Consider the following 19,688-nt stretch of genomic DNA (forward strand, 5'->3'; position numbering starts at 1 on the left):
AGGTGCAATCAGTTCTCCCTAGGGTCTCTGACATATGACAGTAAGGTGGGTTGGGGCTGTTTCTCTACATGTGCAGGTTCTGGAGTTTGGCTTGAATAAAACAGGCCAAACCAGGAAGTACAAGCCTGAGCAGAGCCGTAGTTCCTCTGTCTAGGGACACTGTCTCTGACCAGGGGAACTGGTGAGAGCTGGGACTGTAGTAACAGTTTAGCAGTGACATGAAACTTCCTTGTAACACGTTGGCTTCCAAAGGTGTGGAATGTAGCCCCAACCAACAAAATCTCAGAGCTGAACTAAACTTCTGTGCAGCTACTTCCTAGTTCCTGCTGTGAGATGTTTACCTACATCTTCATGGCAACTCCTCCATCCTTTCCAGTCAACATCCTGTTCCTAGAAGTTCCAAGATTAACTGTGGCCAGCAAGCAGGGGGCCTGCTTGGTGTGTGTCGGGAGCAGGGGGGCGGGGGAATGTACAGGTTGGAGAATCTGGGTCAGAAGTGAAGCTGGGAACACCATACACCGGTGAGAGGCAGATGGTGCTGCCTGAGCTGCAGAAGGCTGAGCTGGGTGGAGCCCTCGTTTGTCCGTGAGGGTCTACATTCAGGGCTGAGATGGGAGGAGGGGACAGGCTGAGCATCTGGGGGAGCAGATGGCCAGAGGAATGGCTGCTGGAGACTGTGACAAAGGCTTGGCAAGTGGGACCTGATGCTGTTTATTTCTGAGTGGGGGAGAAGCTAAAAATGGAAACTGGGTGGGTTTGAGCAGCTGGACACTGTGCTTCCATATAATCACTGAAGGTTTTCATTTTATAATGAAAATGCTAAGCAGAGGGTAAGAGAGAGCCGAACAAGATGATGGCAAGGGAGGAGCATGGTGGAGGCCACGGAGAGCAGCTGTGGGAAGGATGGAAAATGACACCCAAGAAGGGCAGGCCAAGAAACATTCAAGGTCGGGGAGACTCAGGTTGCAAAGTCCCATCACTGTACTAGTCTGTAGGACAATGTTTCCTCTCAAAACCTCATTTCTAGTTAGAAGCCCATGTTCTACTAGTTGTTCATCTCCATCCTGTTCCCAATAACATCTTGAAGGATGAAGCTAGCCCCATTCTTCATGATGTATTCTTCTTTATCATCTCTATGATGATCTAGCAGCTTTCTTTCTCTCTCTCTCTCTTCCTCTCCTCCCTATCCCTCTTTCACTATCACTATCTTTATCTCTCGCTCTCTTGCCCTGTCATAAGTAAGTCAAAGAATCTTCTGACTCCTTAATGTTCAGTCCCATTGAAGTAAGGAGACTGGGTCTAAGTAACCTGGCCTTGTTCTCACAGCCATCCTGGTGCCTTTCTGGGTGGAGGGTGCTTTCCACCCAGCTCTGAAAAGTCTATAGAGGTGAGAGAAGCAGTTCATTGAACTGCAGATGCAATTCTCTCCAGGAGAGCTAGGAAAGCACCGCTTCAGAGAATATGCAGATGCCATGCTGTTTAGCTTTAAGAAAGCTTTTGCTGCAGAGAATGCTGGCCTTTGGTTTCCTCTAAATGGTCTGGCTATCACCCTGAATGGTGTGGCTATCACCTGAATGGTCTATCTCCCTAAATGATTTGTGTTGTATCCTCCTAAGTGGGCTATTTCTGGCCCTGGAGCTAGTTCCTTAGATTGGACGTTCTGCTTGCACCTGAGTATTCCCATATAATGTCTGCTTTTGTTAAGGCTTGGTCTCCACCCCAAGCATGTGATTTTTGTCTTTAAAAGCTTTGTTCCAGCGCAATTCTGGGCTGCAGATCATTGAGAAAAGAGTCCACCTGCAGACACCAGCTCTCCAATGAAGATTTCCAATTCAACCTTTCAAAATGTGGCTTCTCTGTTTTCTCACAACTGGGTTTCATTACAACATCATACTGTAGTCAAGCCAAATGGAGACAAGAAGGTACTCAGAAAGGAATACCTCTTTCCTTTTTTTAAGTGTCGGAAACTCAAATAACTTTTAGGTTCACCCTTATAATCATAGCTACTCAGGAGGCCGAGATATGAAGATTGAGATTCAAATCCAATCCCCGGCAGATAAATCTCAGAGGCTCTGAAACACAATTAACTAGGAAAAAAAAAAGCTAAAGTGGCTCAAGTGGTAGAGTGTCAGCCATGAGTCCTAAGCAGAGTACATGGCTAACAGCACACTCAACCAACCACAAAACTATCTAGTCCATGCAGTTACATTTTTCCAATCTCTATTTCTGAGATCTAAACAATGCATGCTCCTAGGAGAGCACTGAATAGCCACAGTGATGAAAATCAAAGACAAGTTTGTTTACTTGAACGAGTTTCCTGCTTCATGGGTTATGTCCAGCTTAGCTAAAAAAAACTTCAGAAGCAGTAGTTGAGCATGCAAATTTGTGTACAATATGAAAGCATCTCAGATTACCTTCGAGTCATTAAAGAAACAACTGGTTCCCAGGCCAGTCAGAGAACTTAAGTCGTGTTTTCCATGCCTGAGATCCATGTCTGGCCAATGGTACTACCTCACCCTGTTCTCATAGCCTTCTACTGCCATAGCCCATCTGTAGGCTGCTCCCCTCTGCTCAGGATTTTGCAGATGCCTCTCTCTTAACTGTCTTAACATACTGTGGCCTTTCTCTTTTCAGTTCACCAAACACACTATCATGATGCACACCAATGTGGTGTTCTGGTGGCTGGTAGCCCACACCTATAATCCTAGCTACTTAGGAGGCTAAGATCCAGAGGATCTCAGAAATAAATTTCTGTTCTTCATTAATGAATTAAGCTCACATTTTTTTTTAGAGCTATATACTCCCTTTGGCTATGGCTGTGGAGGATTAGTTTGCAGACACCTCTCTGTAAAGTCCGCTACTGGATGGCCAGCAGACTCCACCCTCCTCGCAGCAAAGTCTCTACCCAGTACCTGCGTTACCTAGGCAACTGGGACACCTGGAAGAGGTCACATCTGCATCCGCTGAGGTCACATCTGAATTTGATGTGGCCACACCTTTCCCCACCCATACCCTACATAAGGGCTAGCCCAGGCCCAGACTCTCTCTTTTTCTCTCTCTGTTCGTTTCTAGCTCTTGCTGCTCTTTTCTTGCTCTCTTGCTCTCTCTCTTTCCCAGCCACGTGGAGTGCCACCCTTGCCTGGTCCCAGCAGGTCTACCCCTTACCTGAATACCACGTGAGTGCTACTGTTCTTACCCCTCTCTCTGCTCTTTTCTCTCTCTTTCCTCTCTTCCCAGCTCTCTCTCATTCCCAGGCCTTTCCCAGCCACGTGGAGTGCCACCCTTGCCTGGTCCAAGCAGGTCTACTGAATAAACCTACCCCTTATCTGAATACCACATGGGTGCTGGTGCAGTTCTTACTCGGCTACCTCTTTTTAAAAACCTAACACTCTCAAGACTCCATCTCTACGTAAAAAAAAAACAGACTGGAGGCATGACTCAAGAGGTAGAGTGCTCAGCAGTGAACAAAGAAGCCTAGTGAGAGTTGCAAGGCCTTGAGTTCAAGTCACAGTACACACACACACACACACACACACACACACACACACACACGGATTTGTGGAAACTTCACTAGTACTAAGATTTGTATGAAAGAATCAATAGGCAAACATACCTGATGTAATTCTGAAAAAAAAACAACTGAGATACAAGAGCTTTCTCTACCAGGAATCAAACATTTTTTATAAGTTTGGCATAGTGGTACATGTCTGCACAAGAGACATACTCAAGAGGCTGAGATGAGATTCAAAGGATTGTGTTTTGAAACCAGGCCAGGCAAAAAGTTAGTGAAGCCAAACATGGTGGTATGCATCTGTAATCCTAGCTCACAGGCAGAAAAGACAGAAAATCACAGTCCAGGCCACCCATGGCAAAAGCAAGATTTTATCTGAGAAAAAAAAATAACCTAAAGGCAGAAAACTGGAGGTGTGGTTCAAATGGTAGAGTACCTGCCTTCAACCTGCAAGTGCAAAGATCTGAGTTCAAACACTAGTACACTCCATCCCCTAAGAACTATTATAAAATAGTTGTGGTAATATATGTCTATAATCTCAGCACCTGGGGAGGTGGAGGAGAAAGATCATGCATTTGTGGCCAGCCTTGGCTATGGAGCAAAATCCTGTTTCCAAGAAAGGGGACTATTTTAAAACTTCAGTATTCAAATGTAGAATAATTAGCTAAGTCAGTGCAACAATAGAATGCCCAGAAATGAGCCCATGCATATTAAGATATTTATTGTGTCTTATAGGGGAAAAGAAGTTCAACACAACAAATTTAATATGTAAAAAACATTCTTAGCTACAAAAAACAGACAGTGGGCCAGATTTGGCCAGGAGATAGTTTGCCAATTCTTTCTTGGTATCTGCCCTAAGGAAACACTTGCACATATGTGCAAGGAAGCTCAAATTGGAATCTTCTCAGAAGATGCATTTGCAAAAATGAAAAAAAAATAGAAGCAACCTAAATTTTCAACAGAAAAATGGCTAAATTATGATCTTCCTGTATCATTCCTGACCATGAATATCTATATACTACCATAGAATAATGCTTTCATGATATATCATGGATGGGGAGAAAAAGTACAAGTTTAGGATATATGCATATTTCCTGTGTGTGTGTGTGTGTGTGTGTGTGTGTGTGTGTGTGTGTGTGTGTGTGTGTGTGTGTGTGTGTGTGTGTGTGTTAGTCCTGATATATCATGGATGGGGAGAAAAAGTACAAGTTTAGGATATATGCATATTTCCTGTGTGTGTGTGTGTGTGTGTGTGTGTGTGTGTGTGTGTGTGTGTGTGTGTGTGTGTGTGTGTGTGTGTGTGTGTGTGTGTGTGTGTGTGTGTGTGTGTGTGTGTGTGTGTGTGTGTGTGTGTGTTAGTCCTGAGGCTTGAACTCAGGGCTTGGGTACTATCCCTGAGCTTTTATGCTCAATATTAGTGCTCTACCACTTGAGCCACAGCTCCGCATCCAGTTCTTTGGTGGTTAATTGGAGATAAGAGTCTCGTGGACTTTCTTGCCCAGACTGACTTTGAGCCACAATCCTCAGATCTCAGCCTCCTATGCAGCTAGGATTACAGACACAAGCCCCCAGCCCCCAGCAATATATTTCTTAAACCATGTACACGCATAGCTGTGTGTTGGGAAGGTATTGAAAGAATACACTCCAAACATTGGTAGCGTTTAGAGAAGGAAAGCTGAACAAGATTCATTTGCTGGGGGGATGGGGGTAGGGGGGATATTTGACAGGACTTCCACCTTCTCTGTATTTTTTTTAAGAGCTAAAGGTCATGAATGACTTCATAAGTTAAAAAGAGAAGAGGAAATCTAGGAAACTTTCCACTAAATGACCTTAGGCCCTGGCCACCTCCCCTGAGCATAAAGAATCCAGGCACACGGGTGGGAAGTTGGGAGCCTAATGATGACTGCACCCAAGTGACAGCGGCTCGGGGTCCTGGGGGCCTCCCTCCCCAGGCAACACTGAGGTCCCTTGGGACTACTAAATAAGCCCAGCCTAGCATGTGGTAGTTAAGGTTCAGCTATATCCTGTTCAACCACAGAAGTAACAGCCTCAGAATTAAGCCTGCTTTTACAGTAACCTAGATATTTTAAAAACTTAAAAATTGAGACATAGATAAAGTATTCTAAAGTGACTCACCATGTGGGATATTATAGGAATATCTAGCGATACCCAATAGAGCAAACATCTCTGCTCCCTTCACAAGCCCCATATAGCCCTAGATAAGGAATAATCAGTAAGCACACACAAGCCATTGTTATGAAGGAATTAGCAGAACTAAGATGCCTGACTACAAGATACCAAAGAGAAGAAAAGCATTCATGCACCAGCTTATCCAAAAGGCCCAGACAGAGCCACCATGTCCCACAGAAGTCAAGAAAAACCCACAGAAGATTCAAAATCGGAGTCATGAACATACAGATTTCTAGATTTCCTTCCTCCTCTGTTCAACTCAGAACAGGTATAATGAAATTTGAGAACATCAAAGATTCTAATAAAGCCATATAAAGATTCAATAAAAGCCATATACGACCAGGGCAATAAGGCAAGAAAAAGATATTAAAAGGATCCACATAGGGAAAAAAGAAGTTAAACTATCCCTTTTTGCAGATGACATGATACTATACCTTCATGATCCCAAAAACTACATCCCCAAACTCTTAGAAATTATAAATCACTTCGGCAAAGTAGCAGGATACAAAATCAACCCACAAAAATCAGTTGCCTTCCTGTACAATGATAATGTACAAGCAGAGAGGGAAATAAAGGAAGCAACCCCATTCACAATAACCCCCCCCCCAAAAAATAAAATATTTAGGAATTAACCTAACCAAAGATGTAAAAGAACTACTTAATGAAAATTACAAAAATTTAAAGAAAGAAATTACAGGGGACACCAGGAAATGGAAAGACCTTCCATGCTCTTGGATAGGTAGACTTACTATAGCGAATATGGCAATACCGCCAAAATTAATATACAAATTCAATGCAATTCCTATTAAAATCCCAATGACATACATTTCTGAAATATAGAAAACAGTCCAAAAACTCATATGGAACAACAAAAAAAACCTAGAATAGCCAAAACAATTCTAGGCAAAAAAGACAACATAGGAGGGGTCTCAATGCCAGACTTCAAACTCTACTATAGCGCCATAATAACAAAGACAGCATGGTACGGGCACAAAAACAGATGTGAAGACCAATGGAATAGAAGATCCAGAAATAAAACCACATGCCTACAGTAAGCTGATATTTGACAAAGGAGCCAAAAACATACAATGGAAGAAATACAGCCTCTTCAACCACTGGTGCTGGGAAAACTGGGCAGCCACATGCAGAAAACTAAAAGTGGACCCCAGCCTATCACCATGCACCAACATCAACTCAAAATGGATTAAAGACCTGAACATCAAACCTGAATCTCTGAAACTACTGCAGGACAGAGTAGGAGAGATACTTGAACTTATAGGCACAGGTAAGAACTTCCTGAACAGAGTCCCAGGGTAACAACAACTTGGAGAGAGACTGGACAAATGGGACTACCGTAAAATAAAAAGCTTCTGCACAGCTAAAGCTATAGCAACCAAGCTTGAAAGACAACCAACTAACTGGGAAAAAATATTTACCAGCAATATATCAGACAAGGAGTTAATATCCAGTGTATACAGGGAACTCAAGAAACTAATCCCTCCCAAACCTAACAAACCAATTACTAAATGGGCAAGGGAACTAAAGAGAGACTTCTCAGATGAAGAAATAAAAATGGCAAAGAAACCCATGAGGAAATGTTCACCATCCTCGTTGTAAAGGAAATGCAAATAAAGACAACCCTGAGATACCACCTTACCCCAGTCAGAATGGCTCGCATCCTAAAGTCAGCTAACAACAAATGCTGGAGGGGATGCGGAGAAAGAGGAACCATACTACACTGCTTGTGGGAATGTACACTTATACAACCACTTTGGAAAATAGTCTGGAGGGTCCTCAGAAAGCTAAATATTGACCTCCCTTATGACCTAATCATACCACTTCTAGGCATCTATCCTGAACAACAGGAACCAGTATACAAGGACACGTGCACCTCCATGATTATTGCAGCACTGTTCACAATAGCCAGGATATGGAAACAACCCAGATGTCCCACCACAGATGAATGGATCCAAAAATCATGGTATCTATACACAATGGAATATTATGCAGCCATTAGAAAGGACAAAATAATGGCATTTGCAGGTAAATCGATGGAGCTAGAAGAAATCATGTTGAGCGAGGTAAGCGAAGTGCAAACAGACAAACAGTACTTGGTCTCCCTGATAAGTGGATGTTAAACCCAAAACGTAAGGTGATATGACAAAATTAGCAAGACTTAAGAAACAAAGGACTTCCACTCATCTGGTCGAATCACTACTAAATAACCCCATGCTGCTGATCACATATATAATATATATGTGCACACTGGAGGGAAACCAGGAGGACGACACAGAGCTAGAGGGAATCAGGGAAAATCATACAACAGTGGGACCCATCAGCTGCACTGGACATTGACCAAAATGAACTAAGCAACTCTTTGGCAGCGATGGGAGGGAGGGAACGAGTGGGAAAGAGGGAACAGCTGATGCTATGCAAAACAAAAGAAATGTACATATCACCCAATATGGAAGAAATAACTGTATTGCAAAGCTCATAGAACTCATAAATGTTATAGACCATGATAGACAATTGCCCCATGAAAGTTAGAATGTGTTTGTGACTTTAACTAAGCATCACTATCCCACAATACTGTGAAATTTGGGAAATTATGTAACCACTTAATCACAATAAAGAATTTGAAAAAAAATAAAGCCTCTGGAAAGAAAAAAGATATCTATAAACAAAGAAACAAGAGACAAAATGGCACCTCTTAATCATAAACCTACAAGATAAACCGCAAATAGCTCAAATTATTCAAGGTAAATTACTTTTCACCCTGAAATCGAATGCCCTAACAACAAATCAAATATGAGAATAAAGTAAGACATTTTTGGAAATAAGAAGTGTCAGAAATTATTTTCTATGATCCTTTCCTAAGAAAGCTATGGGAAGGGCATGAGATAACCCAGTCACAAGAAATGGGGATTTAGAACAGGAGAGAGAAGGGCAGTTCAGGATGATCACTGAATCACTGATCTGAAGAGCAATGGCCCAGGGGAACAAGGAGGGGAAGACTTCAAAGGGGATCTTTTAAGGAAAGAACAGGGCAGAAGCCAGTCACCAGATACATCTGACCAAATGGAAAATACTACCTGAGGGACTTTTCACCACTGTGGGAGAGTAGAAAAATGTGATGATAGTAAACTAGTCAGACAAAAGAGGCAAGGCAATTCTGAACCAATGGGGAAAACAGTTGTCCAAGAAATGAAAAGTGCTTCTAGTAAATGGTTTGGCAGTAAGTCACTTTGCCTGATGATAATCATAAACACCAAGTGCAGGAGTGACCAAAAACAGAACTATTATTTACTAGGAGAAATAGGGAATAGGTTGAAGATGCTGAAACCCTATGTAAAAAGCTGTTTTGTTTATTTTTTAAAATAGAAGTGAAGGAATAATAGAATAAGTAGGGTAATAGATTTTAGAAAGGCAGAGGTCAATATCAGAAGAAAAAACTCAGAAATGAAAACTACTGCTGCTGAGCAACTTTGATCATGGGATCAAAATCACAGGTATTAACAGAGTACATCTGCATTTTGGAACATTACACCATATCTCTTGGACCAATTTTTTCAGATTAGTTTTCTCATAAATGGTTGTGAGGTCCCCAAACCAAAACCCAAGTTATTCCTTCAGCTTCTAACATAAATTACGCATTTGGAACTAGCTAAGCAAGTAAGTCCCTCCTGCTCTTGGCTCTTGATCAGTAACCTTTTTTTTTTTTTTTTTGGTTGTGGAGCCTGAACTCTGGGCCTGGGCACTATCCCTCAGCTACCACTTGAGCCACAGCGCCACTTCTGGCTTTTTCTGCTTATGTGGTGCTGAGGCATCGAACCCAGGGCCTCATGCATGCTAGGCAAGCACTCTACCACTGAACCACCTTCCCAGCCCACTTGATCAGTAACCTCTTATTAAATAATAATCATAATTAATATTAAACAGAGGGCCTTCCACTTGCTAGGTAGGAAGCAAGGTTTCTACCACTTAAGCCAGTCCTTTTTGCTCCAGATTATTTTTGAGATAAGGTCTTTTTGCCTAGTGTTGGCTTTGGACCTTGATCCTCCAATCTATGGCCTAATATGACAAGCATAAACCTTCACATCTAGCTTATTAGTAGAGATAGGGTCTCGCTAACTTTTTGCCTGAGATAGCCTTGAATCAGAAATCCTATGATCTCTGCTTCCTAAGGATTACATGCAAGAGTCACCTCACCTGGCTTTCGGTAACCCTTGATTAGACCACAGACAGTGTGGATTCACTGAAGAAGCAGAGAATGTGAGTAAGCAAAAACAAGAAAATAAGTATCACAAATAAAGCACTAGTAGTATTTCAGTATAAACCCTTTCCACACTTTTCTGCATGTGTGTATTTTAAATAAAAACATTCTTAATATCTAGGATGCTTCATTCTTCATTTTTACATCATATGTCAAGGACACATTTTCTCACAATACAATTACTTGTACACCATCCTCCACTTTTTATATCTATCTTTCCCATCACCCTCAGGGTCAGTCCAGCACTTTCCCTACACTACCCGATGGACTATGGAGTTGATATCCAAGGGGATAAAAGGGGGAGATTCAACTTAAATTGTGCCTTTCAATGTTTCTTGGTAATCACAAACAGTGAGGCAACCCAGCTCATCTCAAACAAGGCCAGCAGCTGTTCGATAAGCTTTTTTAAGCAGATTTTATTTCTAGGTCTTGGGAGGAATGTGAAACACTTTAGAATTTTATTTTGGAAGTCCTACACAGCTCTGCCTTCTCAGAGCTTTAAAAAATGAACACACACACACACACACACACACACACACACACACACAGAGGTTATACACACATCGTCGCAGCACATCTATATGTGAATACACATTGTAAAAATATATTGCTCTAAATATGTCCACATTCTTTGGCTAAGGGCTATTTCCACCTCTCAGTAATAGACACACTGACAACTCAAGATCTATCACTTCAAATGGGTAATATAGATTTTTCTGGGATAAAGGGAGACTCAGATTTGGAAAGACATATGCAAAGCTTCTTCAACTTGTATAGTTTAAGATTTTTCCCCTTTTCTGTAGTAGTTACACACAAAAAGGAAGGAAGAGATGAAGGGAAAAAAATCTAGTTTCAACCATTATCATTCAAACCATGGATCCCATCATTGGTTTACAGCTCTTGGTGAGACTATAAATTCCCAGGTGAGAGTTTGCACCATGCCCTTAGCAGGGAGAAGAGTCCAGGGTGGCATCGCTGTGGCAAATATCCAGAAGAGAACACATGCTCTGCTGCATCCTGAACTGAGTGGGGGGGGGGGGGGTTGGCTGGAAACAAAACCAAGAGCTGCTGGGTACCGGATTCCTTCTCCAGGAGTAATTGCACGTGGATTCTATTCCAAAGCTTTCCCTTTGTCAGATGACAGATTCAGTGATGGAAATTTAAAAAGAACTTTTCACAAGGCTTTTGTCATACTGAAATACCTGGACTGAAAGGTGGAATTATTTTCAAAATTCTACCTCTTAGACCAGAGAGGTTAAGACTCCGGCTTCAGATTCCTACAGAGAAGAAAATGTGTGGCAGGTGAATTGCACAGTGTGCTATTGGCATTGATAATGATCCTTCGGAGGGGAGACAATGGAGGGGGCACCAGAGGGTCATAATCCACCGAGCTACACACTGCTCATAACAACACACACTATTTCCCCAGACTGACAGGTCTGGATGAGGGCTAACTAGCTGGCCCAGCAGGCTAATTTGCTGTGTGGGATTAATGCGTGAATTTAATGCTCTCCTGTTTGGTTAAGTGGTTTGCATTTCTAGATTTTTAAGCATGGCATTCAAATCCCTTCGTATGGTGATCACTTGGCCTTTCGAACTACCTTTCCTCCATTGACTCTGCCAGCCTCCAGACTTGAACAGGGTATGTTCACCTCTGCCTGCAGTATCCTACTCAAGGCCCGGATCTCCAGCAGAAGCTTAGCTTGTGTGCATGCTGACTGCCTCAACTGGTTTATACACCTCTCCAAGTAGACCATAAGCTCCTAGTGGACAGAGATGTGGACTCACGACTCACTTCTCTTCCATTAGCCTTCCCACAAAAGGACAGAACTATCCCCTAGCCAGACCTCCCCCACTGACCTCCCCCATTCCCTAACAGCGCCTCTTTTCTTTGTTTCTGTTAGATCACCCTCTTGATCCACAACCCCTTTCCCTAACACACGGACTTCTTTGTCCTTCCTCCTCTAGGGTGCTTCTAAACATTACTGTTTCCCAGATTCAATCCTGAAAGCTGCCTCTTCTCTCCTCCTCCCCCATCATCCTCTTCCTCCTCCTCCTCCTCCACCACCTTCTTCTCCTCTCTCTTTCTCCTTTTCTCTGTCTCCCCTCATTTTATCTCTCCTTCTCCAACTCCCTCTTAAAAGCCTCAAGTACTACCAGAGCTCCAAAATAGCACTGACATGTTTCCATTTCTATTTCTAACCTAGACCTTTCTTTTAAGCCAAGCCTGGGCCAATCAATCCATCAGTTAGCATTTTATGGTAGTTAGGCCAATCAGTACTTTATGACATTTATGAAAATCAGTTCATTTTTTTATGTAGACCACTAAGCTTTTCAGAGAGAGAGAGAGAGAGAGAGAGAGAGAGAGAGAGAGAGAGAGAGAGAGAGAGAGAGAGAGAGAGAGAGAGAGAGAGAAAGAGAGAGAGAGAGAGAGTCAGAGAGAGAGTCATATTCCATTCTTGTTTGGAAGTCAAGCAAGAACCTTCCATTCACAGTGGAAACTGACTAATAAATAATAGACTCTAAAGCTGTCTTGCCTGGCTGGCACTCTACCATTTAAACCATGCTTCGAGCCTTGCTTTTTGCTGGTTATCTTGGAGAAGATTTTTCTGGTTAGGCTGTCCTCAAACTACAGTCCTCTAGATCTCAGCCTCCTGAGTAACTAAAATTACAGGCAGGACTCACAAGGGCCTGGTAAAATTTTGTGTTCTCTCTCTCTCTCTCTCTCTCTCTCTCTCTTTTGTCAAGGTGATATACAGAGGGGTTACCATTATATAAGTAAGGAAATGAGTACATTTCTTGTCAAACTTGTTACCCCTTTCCTCATTTTTCTCCTCCTTTCCTTCCCCCACCCTTCCCACCCCCAAGCTGTACAGATCATTTCCAACATACTGTCTTGTGTATATCTCTGTTGCATTGGTTTTTTTGTCCCTCCATTCTGTTGTTCCCCTTCCCTTCCCTAATTCAAATGAAGGTATATACAATATCAGTGGATCAAAAATCAAATACAATGACAACAGGGGATATACTATAGAGGGAAGAACAAAAGAAACAAGAAATCATATAGTACATTAAAAACAGCAACAACAAATAAAATCCTCTTGTGTCTATGACTTGAGTTCATTTCACTTAGCATCATCTTATATGGTCCTATGTGCATAGCTATTGGGCTACTCTGCTCATCTGCTAAGATTATCCTAGACATATACTAATTATTGCAAATAAGGGAAACCATGGGAATTTTGTTCTCTTAACTGAGCAAATTAGGAAGTAATGGCCTGTCCTTGGAGTCATGAATCAAATGGTAAATGTTTTGCCTAGTAATTGTAAGGCTGAGTTCAATATTCAGCATTGAAAAAAATATAAGTGAAGAGCCAATTACATCTACCTAAGTTAGATCAGTGTCATAAGAGTTATGATCTAGAAAGACATGCAATATGGACATGATCTCTATTTGCTGAAATAAACCCAAGCAGGTGGATAGAAAGTCATCAACCAGCACAAGTTTTCTCAAATAAGTTTGCTTTACATTTCCTCAGAGAGTTTGTGACCACTGACCCTTGGTTAAAAAAAAAAAATTTCCACAAGGCTAACAAACACCTTGTTAATCAGTAAGTTAATACTCTACAGAATTGGATGATGTTTTTATAACCAACCACCCTTTTAAATTGGCTGCTTTCTCAGATTCACTGGATCTCCTTACCTATCTCTTCAAAATTAAACTAATCAATATAGCCCCACCACAAAGCCATGGTCTTTTGATTCCTTCTGACATACCAGAATATAAAATCCCTTCCAGAACCATTAGACTGACCTTTGATGGTTTCCACTAGAGGCCTGGTTCCTAAATTAAGTCTATAAATAGAATTTTTACTGCTTCAGAGAGAGGATATAAGTCAATGTGTAGGGCATTCTTCAAGTGAAGAAGACAGAATAGGGGCCAAGAGAGGAAGACATATTGAAACGATGCAACAAAAGGGAAAACGGGGTAGGGGTGAATGACGTCTGAGGTATAGATTTTCCTTTGTGCAGAATTACAGACAAGCAGCCTGATGGTGTCTTTCTCCAAAGGACAAATCAAATCAGCAATTGGTGCTAAGCAGTGTCACTCTACGGATGCTTCCAAGGGTTGTCACTTATTAAGAGATTTCAATGCTGAACACATATCCTAGCTCCCTGGAGAGTGCTTGTATAGAAGAAAAACATGGCGCTGTGGCAGTAACTCCTCTACCTCCACCCAGCTCGGGTGCTTTGTGAAATGCCTTTTGTCAGCTTCCTACTGCTCTGTGCCCCCGTGAGTCACAGCCCATAAGTCCCCTTCTCATAACGCAGCAGGGTATCACGAAGGCTACTTCCTCCCTACCCCTTTCTTTCATGTGTGCATGCATATATGTGTATACATAACAGATATATACATACTACTGAATATTAGAATAGCACTTGCCACCACTAGACCTCACCGTATCTACATTACCACAAAATAAAATTACTGCCTAGCCCATTCACCACTCATTCTTTCTTTCACTCCTGCAGGCATTGTGCCAGGTATTGTGACAAGTGTCATGGATACAACATGCCACCCTCATGAAATTTAAGAGTCCAGTGAAGGGATTAAGCAAGTTATCATATAATAATATTTCATTACAACTGTGATAGGTACAACAGTGGAAAACATGGATAAGACTCACCCACAAGGCATCATTCCAGCGACTTCTGAAGGATGAGCAGCGGTGGGAGGGGGGAGCAGGGAGAGCATCCCAGGAGATGGAAGAGCCAGGTGGGGGAGCTGAGGCTGGACAATGGACAGAAGGAAGAACCGGGCTGGGGCAGGGAGGAGCAGAAGCCCAGAGAGGCACCAAAATAAAGCTGAAGTCCTAAGAGAATGGGAGGCCACTGGAAGATTCTTTCAAGAAAGCACTCTGCTTATAGTTTATTGAGAAACACCACTTCGTGCTTAATGAATCAAAGGGAGCAAAAGTAAAAGCAGAGAGACTAATTAGAAACTATTTATCTGGAAGACCTGGCAAGAAATGAGAAGGTCTTGGATTAGGAAAACTTCAGGGCAATCAAGATGGCCTTAGAAAGCAGAATGTACCACATGTGCAGGTGGATTTCAGGGAGAGCATGGCACTCAGTTAAGAGTGCAGATATTTCAGTAGTTTGGGTCTTCATTATTCAGAGAGTTAGATGACAGTGCCAAGTATGTGGAAATAGCACTGGAGGGAGAGGAGCTGGCTGAGACCACTGGGTTGGGAGAGAGCATGAGTTCAGAATTACACATACCATGTTTGAAACACCTCTGGAACAGCTGAATGAAGAGGTGTAGAAGCCAGTTGGACCAGAAGGTTCTGCATCATGAATGAAGATCATTCTAAATGATGCAGTGTCAAACACAATGCTGCATTTCTTTCATATTTTCCAGAAAGGGATTGGATTCTACATCTGCACTGCTCAACACGGGAGCCAACAGCCACATGGGCATAATTGAAAGTAAATAAATGTTAAATGTCAGCATCTCAGTGGTAAGAGGCACGTTTGAAGTACTCCCCGTGAACAGTGGTTACTGCATGGGAGAGTCTATGGGCCATTTCTGTCATCTCAGGAAATTCTAACAATCTTATTCCAGAAGCTCAGAGGATTTCTGCTTATGATGTCCCACCTGACTAGTCTTCTGGGGAATATTCAACTATCAGCCAACCAACACCAGTAGGTCTTATTATCTTTTGAGTCTCACACAAGGTCTTCCTGTTGAAGATGAAGATACCGAAAAAGAAGGAATGACAGTCCTTGTTACTCAAATAATTGTCAATGTATCTCTTTTAAAAAAAATCTTCCACTCTACCTTAAAAACAAGTAAAGGATACATACCATGAAAAGGAATATCATGCTAAATTGTATTTATGAACTTAACATTATATAAGGGTATGTCTGTGAGGGTGTTTTTGAGTGAAATTGCCATTTGAATCAACAGACTGAGTCAAACAGATTGCCCTTTCCAGTGTGGGTGGAGCCCACCTTAGCTGTTAAAGGTCTGACTAGAAAATAAAGGCCTCTCTGTTTCGTTGTCTTTCCAGCAAGGACATAGATCTTTTGCCTTCAGACTCAGACTCGAATTTATACCATAAGTTTCCCTGAGCTTTACAGTCTGGACTTCAAATCCTCCTCATAATCACATGAGCTGATCTTCTGTATACAAAATTTATTTCTCTCTCTCCCTCTATCTCTTTCCCTCTCCCTCTCCCTCTCCCTCTCCCTCTCTGCTTCTCTCTCTCTCTCTCTCTCTCTCTCTCTCTCTCTCTCTCTCTCTCTCTCTCTCTCTCTCTCTCTCTCTCTCTCACACACACACACACACACACAATATTGGTTCTGTTTCTTTGGAAAACCCTAAACAATAATACTAAGGATGAGAGTAGGCACAGGGAGTAAGCTTACATTGTGAAAATCCTGTCAGACAACCTGAGGAAAGGAAACTAAAGTCAGATGACATGAGGTACCAATAGAGCCTTCAGTCTTTATTTGGATTGTGACCAAAAAGATGGATTCATGGAGAGAAAGAGAGAAGGAAGAAGAGTAAACTACGTAGGGAAACAATTGAACAAGGTGTGTGAGTGTGCAATGCCAGGCATTGATTGGCAAAGGAGATCAGATTCTCTTCTGAACTATGTAATAAACAAGGTAGTAGATTATTCTATGGTTCAACAGTGAATGAAGAGCTAAAGAATGAGCCCAACTTAGAAGCATCTGAGGCTAACTCAGACATGGAGGTACAGGGCCCCCAGGAGAGCTGACTCTGCATTCAGGGAGGATTTATCTAAACAGTCTGAAATACATTGTAGGCTTCTAGGATAAAAGATGAATTTTTAAAAGTTCGATAAAATATATTCTCATTGAACAAAGATGTAAACTGAACATCTTATGTGCAAAATTCAAGACATGTATCTCACACAAAATGCAAATCAAAATGACCGAGCACCTCAGTACCAACATGGCGGATGGAAGGTTCGATGAGGTAAACACAGGAGTCCTGGGCTCTGTGACAGAGCAGAGCATACGCATGCTGCATTCACAGGCTGTGTTCATTGTCTTGGTTTATTTTTAAATAAACCAAGATCATATAGCACTACTGCATTACTCCTTTAACATATTGGATTGTCAAAATTATTAATAACATAAGCTATAGCTCAAAGACCACAGACACTGCTTAACAGAATAACATCAAGTTCAAGGTTAATGTTAGACCCATCATGAAAGAACATAGAAACAAGGGCTTTAGACTTAGGTGAAGTTCAGAGATGAGTATGAAGATTAAAATCCTTAAGATACCAACTCCTATGGTTCTCTTATAAACTACAATGCCACAAAGCCATGTCCTCTTTCATTGAAATACTATTTTCAATTAGAATTCATGTACTTTTCTTGTCTGCTAATTGCTGGATACTACTGCTAAGTAAAAAACTATGTCCTTGAACATGAATACATATATTTAAATGGCTTCAAATGTGTTTTGCCATGGGCTCTGTATCCATTTTGATTTTCAAAAAAACTATCCATTTGTTCTATGACTATCTTTAAAGAAACATACACAAACATATTCTAGTTTGTTGGGGCTTATTTTTTCTTAATGTATTTGCTTTAGTTGAGTTACTGAGTAGAATTCAACTCATTAATCATTTCTCCAGTACATTTTTTTCTGTGTGTTTTATTTTCTTCCATGAAAACTGATGTTGATATATTTCATTTTAGCTACTATTTTCAGGGTTCACAGAACACTGCTCATATCCAGAAATGATCATGTCTGACAAGATCCTAATATATCATATACAATATATGATATATATTATTACATCATTTATAAGATGCAAAGTGTGCTCACTTAAACTGTGCTGTTGGAAGGAATTATCAACTGATTTCCTATGTCTGCAGGGTAGTTAAATGTTGATATAGAGTATGCAAGTTTAATCTTCAGGATGAGAAAAACCTTTGCCCTGCCAACTTTACTGACAAGAATTCATTCTGGTTTTGGCATTCATCTCAACATAACTGATGGTTTCAAATGTATGTAATAATACAATTAAAGGAAATTAATTAAAGAAGGTATTGCATGCCACATATCGGAATTCTTTGTAGCCACTAAAGGAGATTGTTAGAAATAGATGCATTGTCTTGGAAAGGCAGTCTCAATACAACCCTATCATTGGAATAACAGCATTGTTTTAAGTATGTGAGTGTACACAGACACAGAAAATATTTAGAAGGAGGATGAACATGGTTTCTGTCAGGAAAACATTTTTCCTTTACTTTGTCTTGGTTTGGGATTTTTATATAATGAACACATATAGCTTTTATAGTACCAACATTCATTTATTTAAATAATGACTACAGAAGTCTCCAGCTCTGCTGCCTCTTGCACATAGACCTTGAACCAGCCCAGCAGACAGGGCTGATGATGGGGTGAATCCAACGGCCACTGTCCCTCCCAAGCCTCACCCACCTGGCTTGGCTGTCCCCTACTGCACAAGCAAGGATGCTGCTCACCAAACTCTCCTGGACACAAGGAGTCTCCACCAGCCTCCGGACGCCATTCTCCACCGTCACTCCCAGCCAGTTGAGCGCTGCCCAGCACCAGAGGTAGTCGTAGCTGCCGTGCCAGTAGCTCACAAAGGAGAATGTCATCGCAGTGGAGAACAGGGTCCCCAGCCGGCCATGCTTGGAACCGCCCAGTGGAATATACACATACCTGGAGAGAGAGGAGGTGTGTGATGAGCCACAATGAGAGGTGCACCTGCAACACCCTCCGTGGCGGCGTGCGCGCCCTGCGGCATGCCAACAGCAGCATTTCACACGACCCAGACACCTGCCCTGCGTCCAGCACAGGACATTTGAATTCTCCACCACAAAAGGAGTTGGCAAAAGCTCAAGCCTCCACACTTCAGGGTTTTAGGTTAAATGAACACACAGTCAAAAGAGCTCTTATTACTAGAGCAAAATAGCACTTATAGGAGGCAGGTAGAGAAGTAATGAACTTAGGCTTTCTGAAAGGGATTCACTCAACCTTGGGAAAACAATCACAGCAAGGCAATTAAGTTGCTGGCTACAATCTTCATAGCAGCTAGGTAGTATGTGATAAGTCTATTATTTAAACACAATTGCTAAGATCCCATCAAATGTGAAGGAGAAAGGAATGAGTGGTACCCTAAAAAGGGGTACTAAGGCCAGTCCCCCCAGTGTTCTGGACAAGTTGTACAGAAGAAGTAGAGAATTCATTAGTAGAGAGAAGAGCTCTATCACCGGGTGCTGGAGCCTCATAGTCATAATCCTAGTTACTCAAGAGGCTGAGATCTGAGGATCATGGTTCAAAGCCAGGCCAGGCAGAGAAGTCTGGGAGACTCTTATCTCCACTGAAATACCAAAAATAAAAAGCTAGGAGTAGAGCTGTGGCTCAAGGAGCCTTGAGCCAAAGAAACTTGGGCTCAGTGCCCAAGTTGAGCCAAAGAAACTTGGGGACAGTGCCCAGGCCCTAAGTTCAAGCCTGGCACCAAAGTGGGGGAAGGGGCAGAAGAGGAGAGAGAGAGAGAGAGAGAGAGAGAGAGAGAGAGAGAGAGAGAGAGAGAGAGAGAGAGAGAGAGAGAGAGAGAGAGAGTCCTCCATACTCCTAGGACAGCCAAATTACCACCCCAAATGAAGGCCCCATCCCAAGCATATGTTCTCCATAGC

General features: G+C 42.0%; 1 protein-coding gene across 1 annotated transcript in view; it reads right to left on the bottom strand.

The window, feature by feature from the left end:
• The window catches only part of Hhat (hedgehog acyltransferase), a 233,025-nt gene that overhangs the window by 53,345 nt on the left and 159,992 nt on the right, over positions 1–19,688 (bottom strand). Inside the window, exon 10 of the mRNA XM_070041440.1 lies at positions 18,510–18,711. Within this exon, the coding sequence (XP_069897541.1) occupies positions 18,510–18,711 (202 nt within the window). The remainder of the gene's footprint in view (positions 1–18,509; positions 18,712–19,688) is intronic.

The sequence above is a fragment of the Dipodomys merriami genome, unplaced genomic scaffold, assembly GCF_024711535.1.
Source record: "Dipodomys merriami isolate MVZ:Mamm:240054 unplaced genomic scaffold, mDipMer1.0.p SCAF_31, whole genome shotgun sequence".
Taxonomy (NCBI): Eukaryota; Metazoa; Chordata; class Mammalia; order Rodentia; family Heteromyidae; genus Dipodomys; species Dipodomys merriami.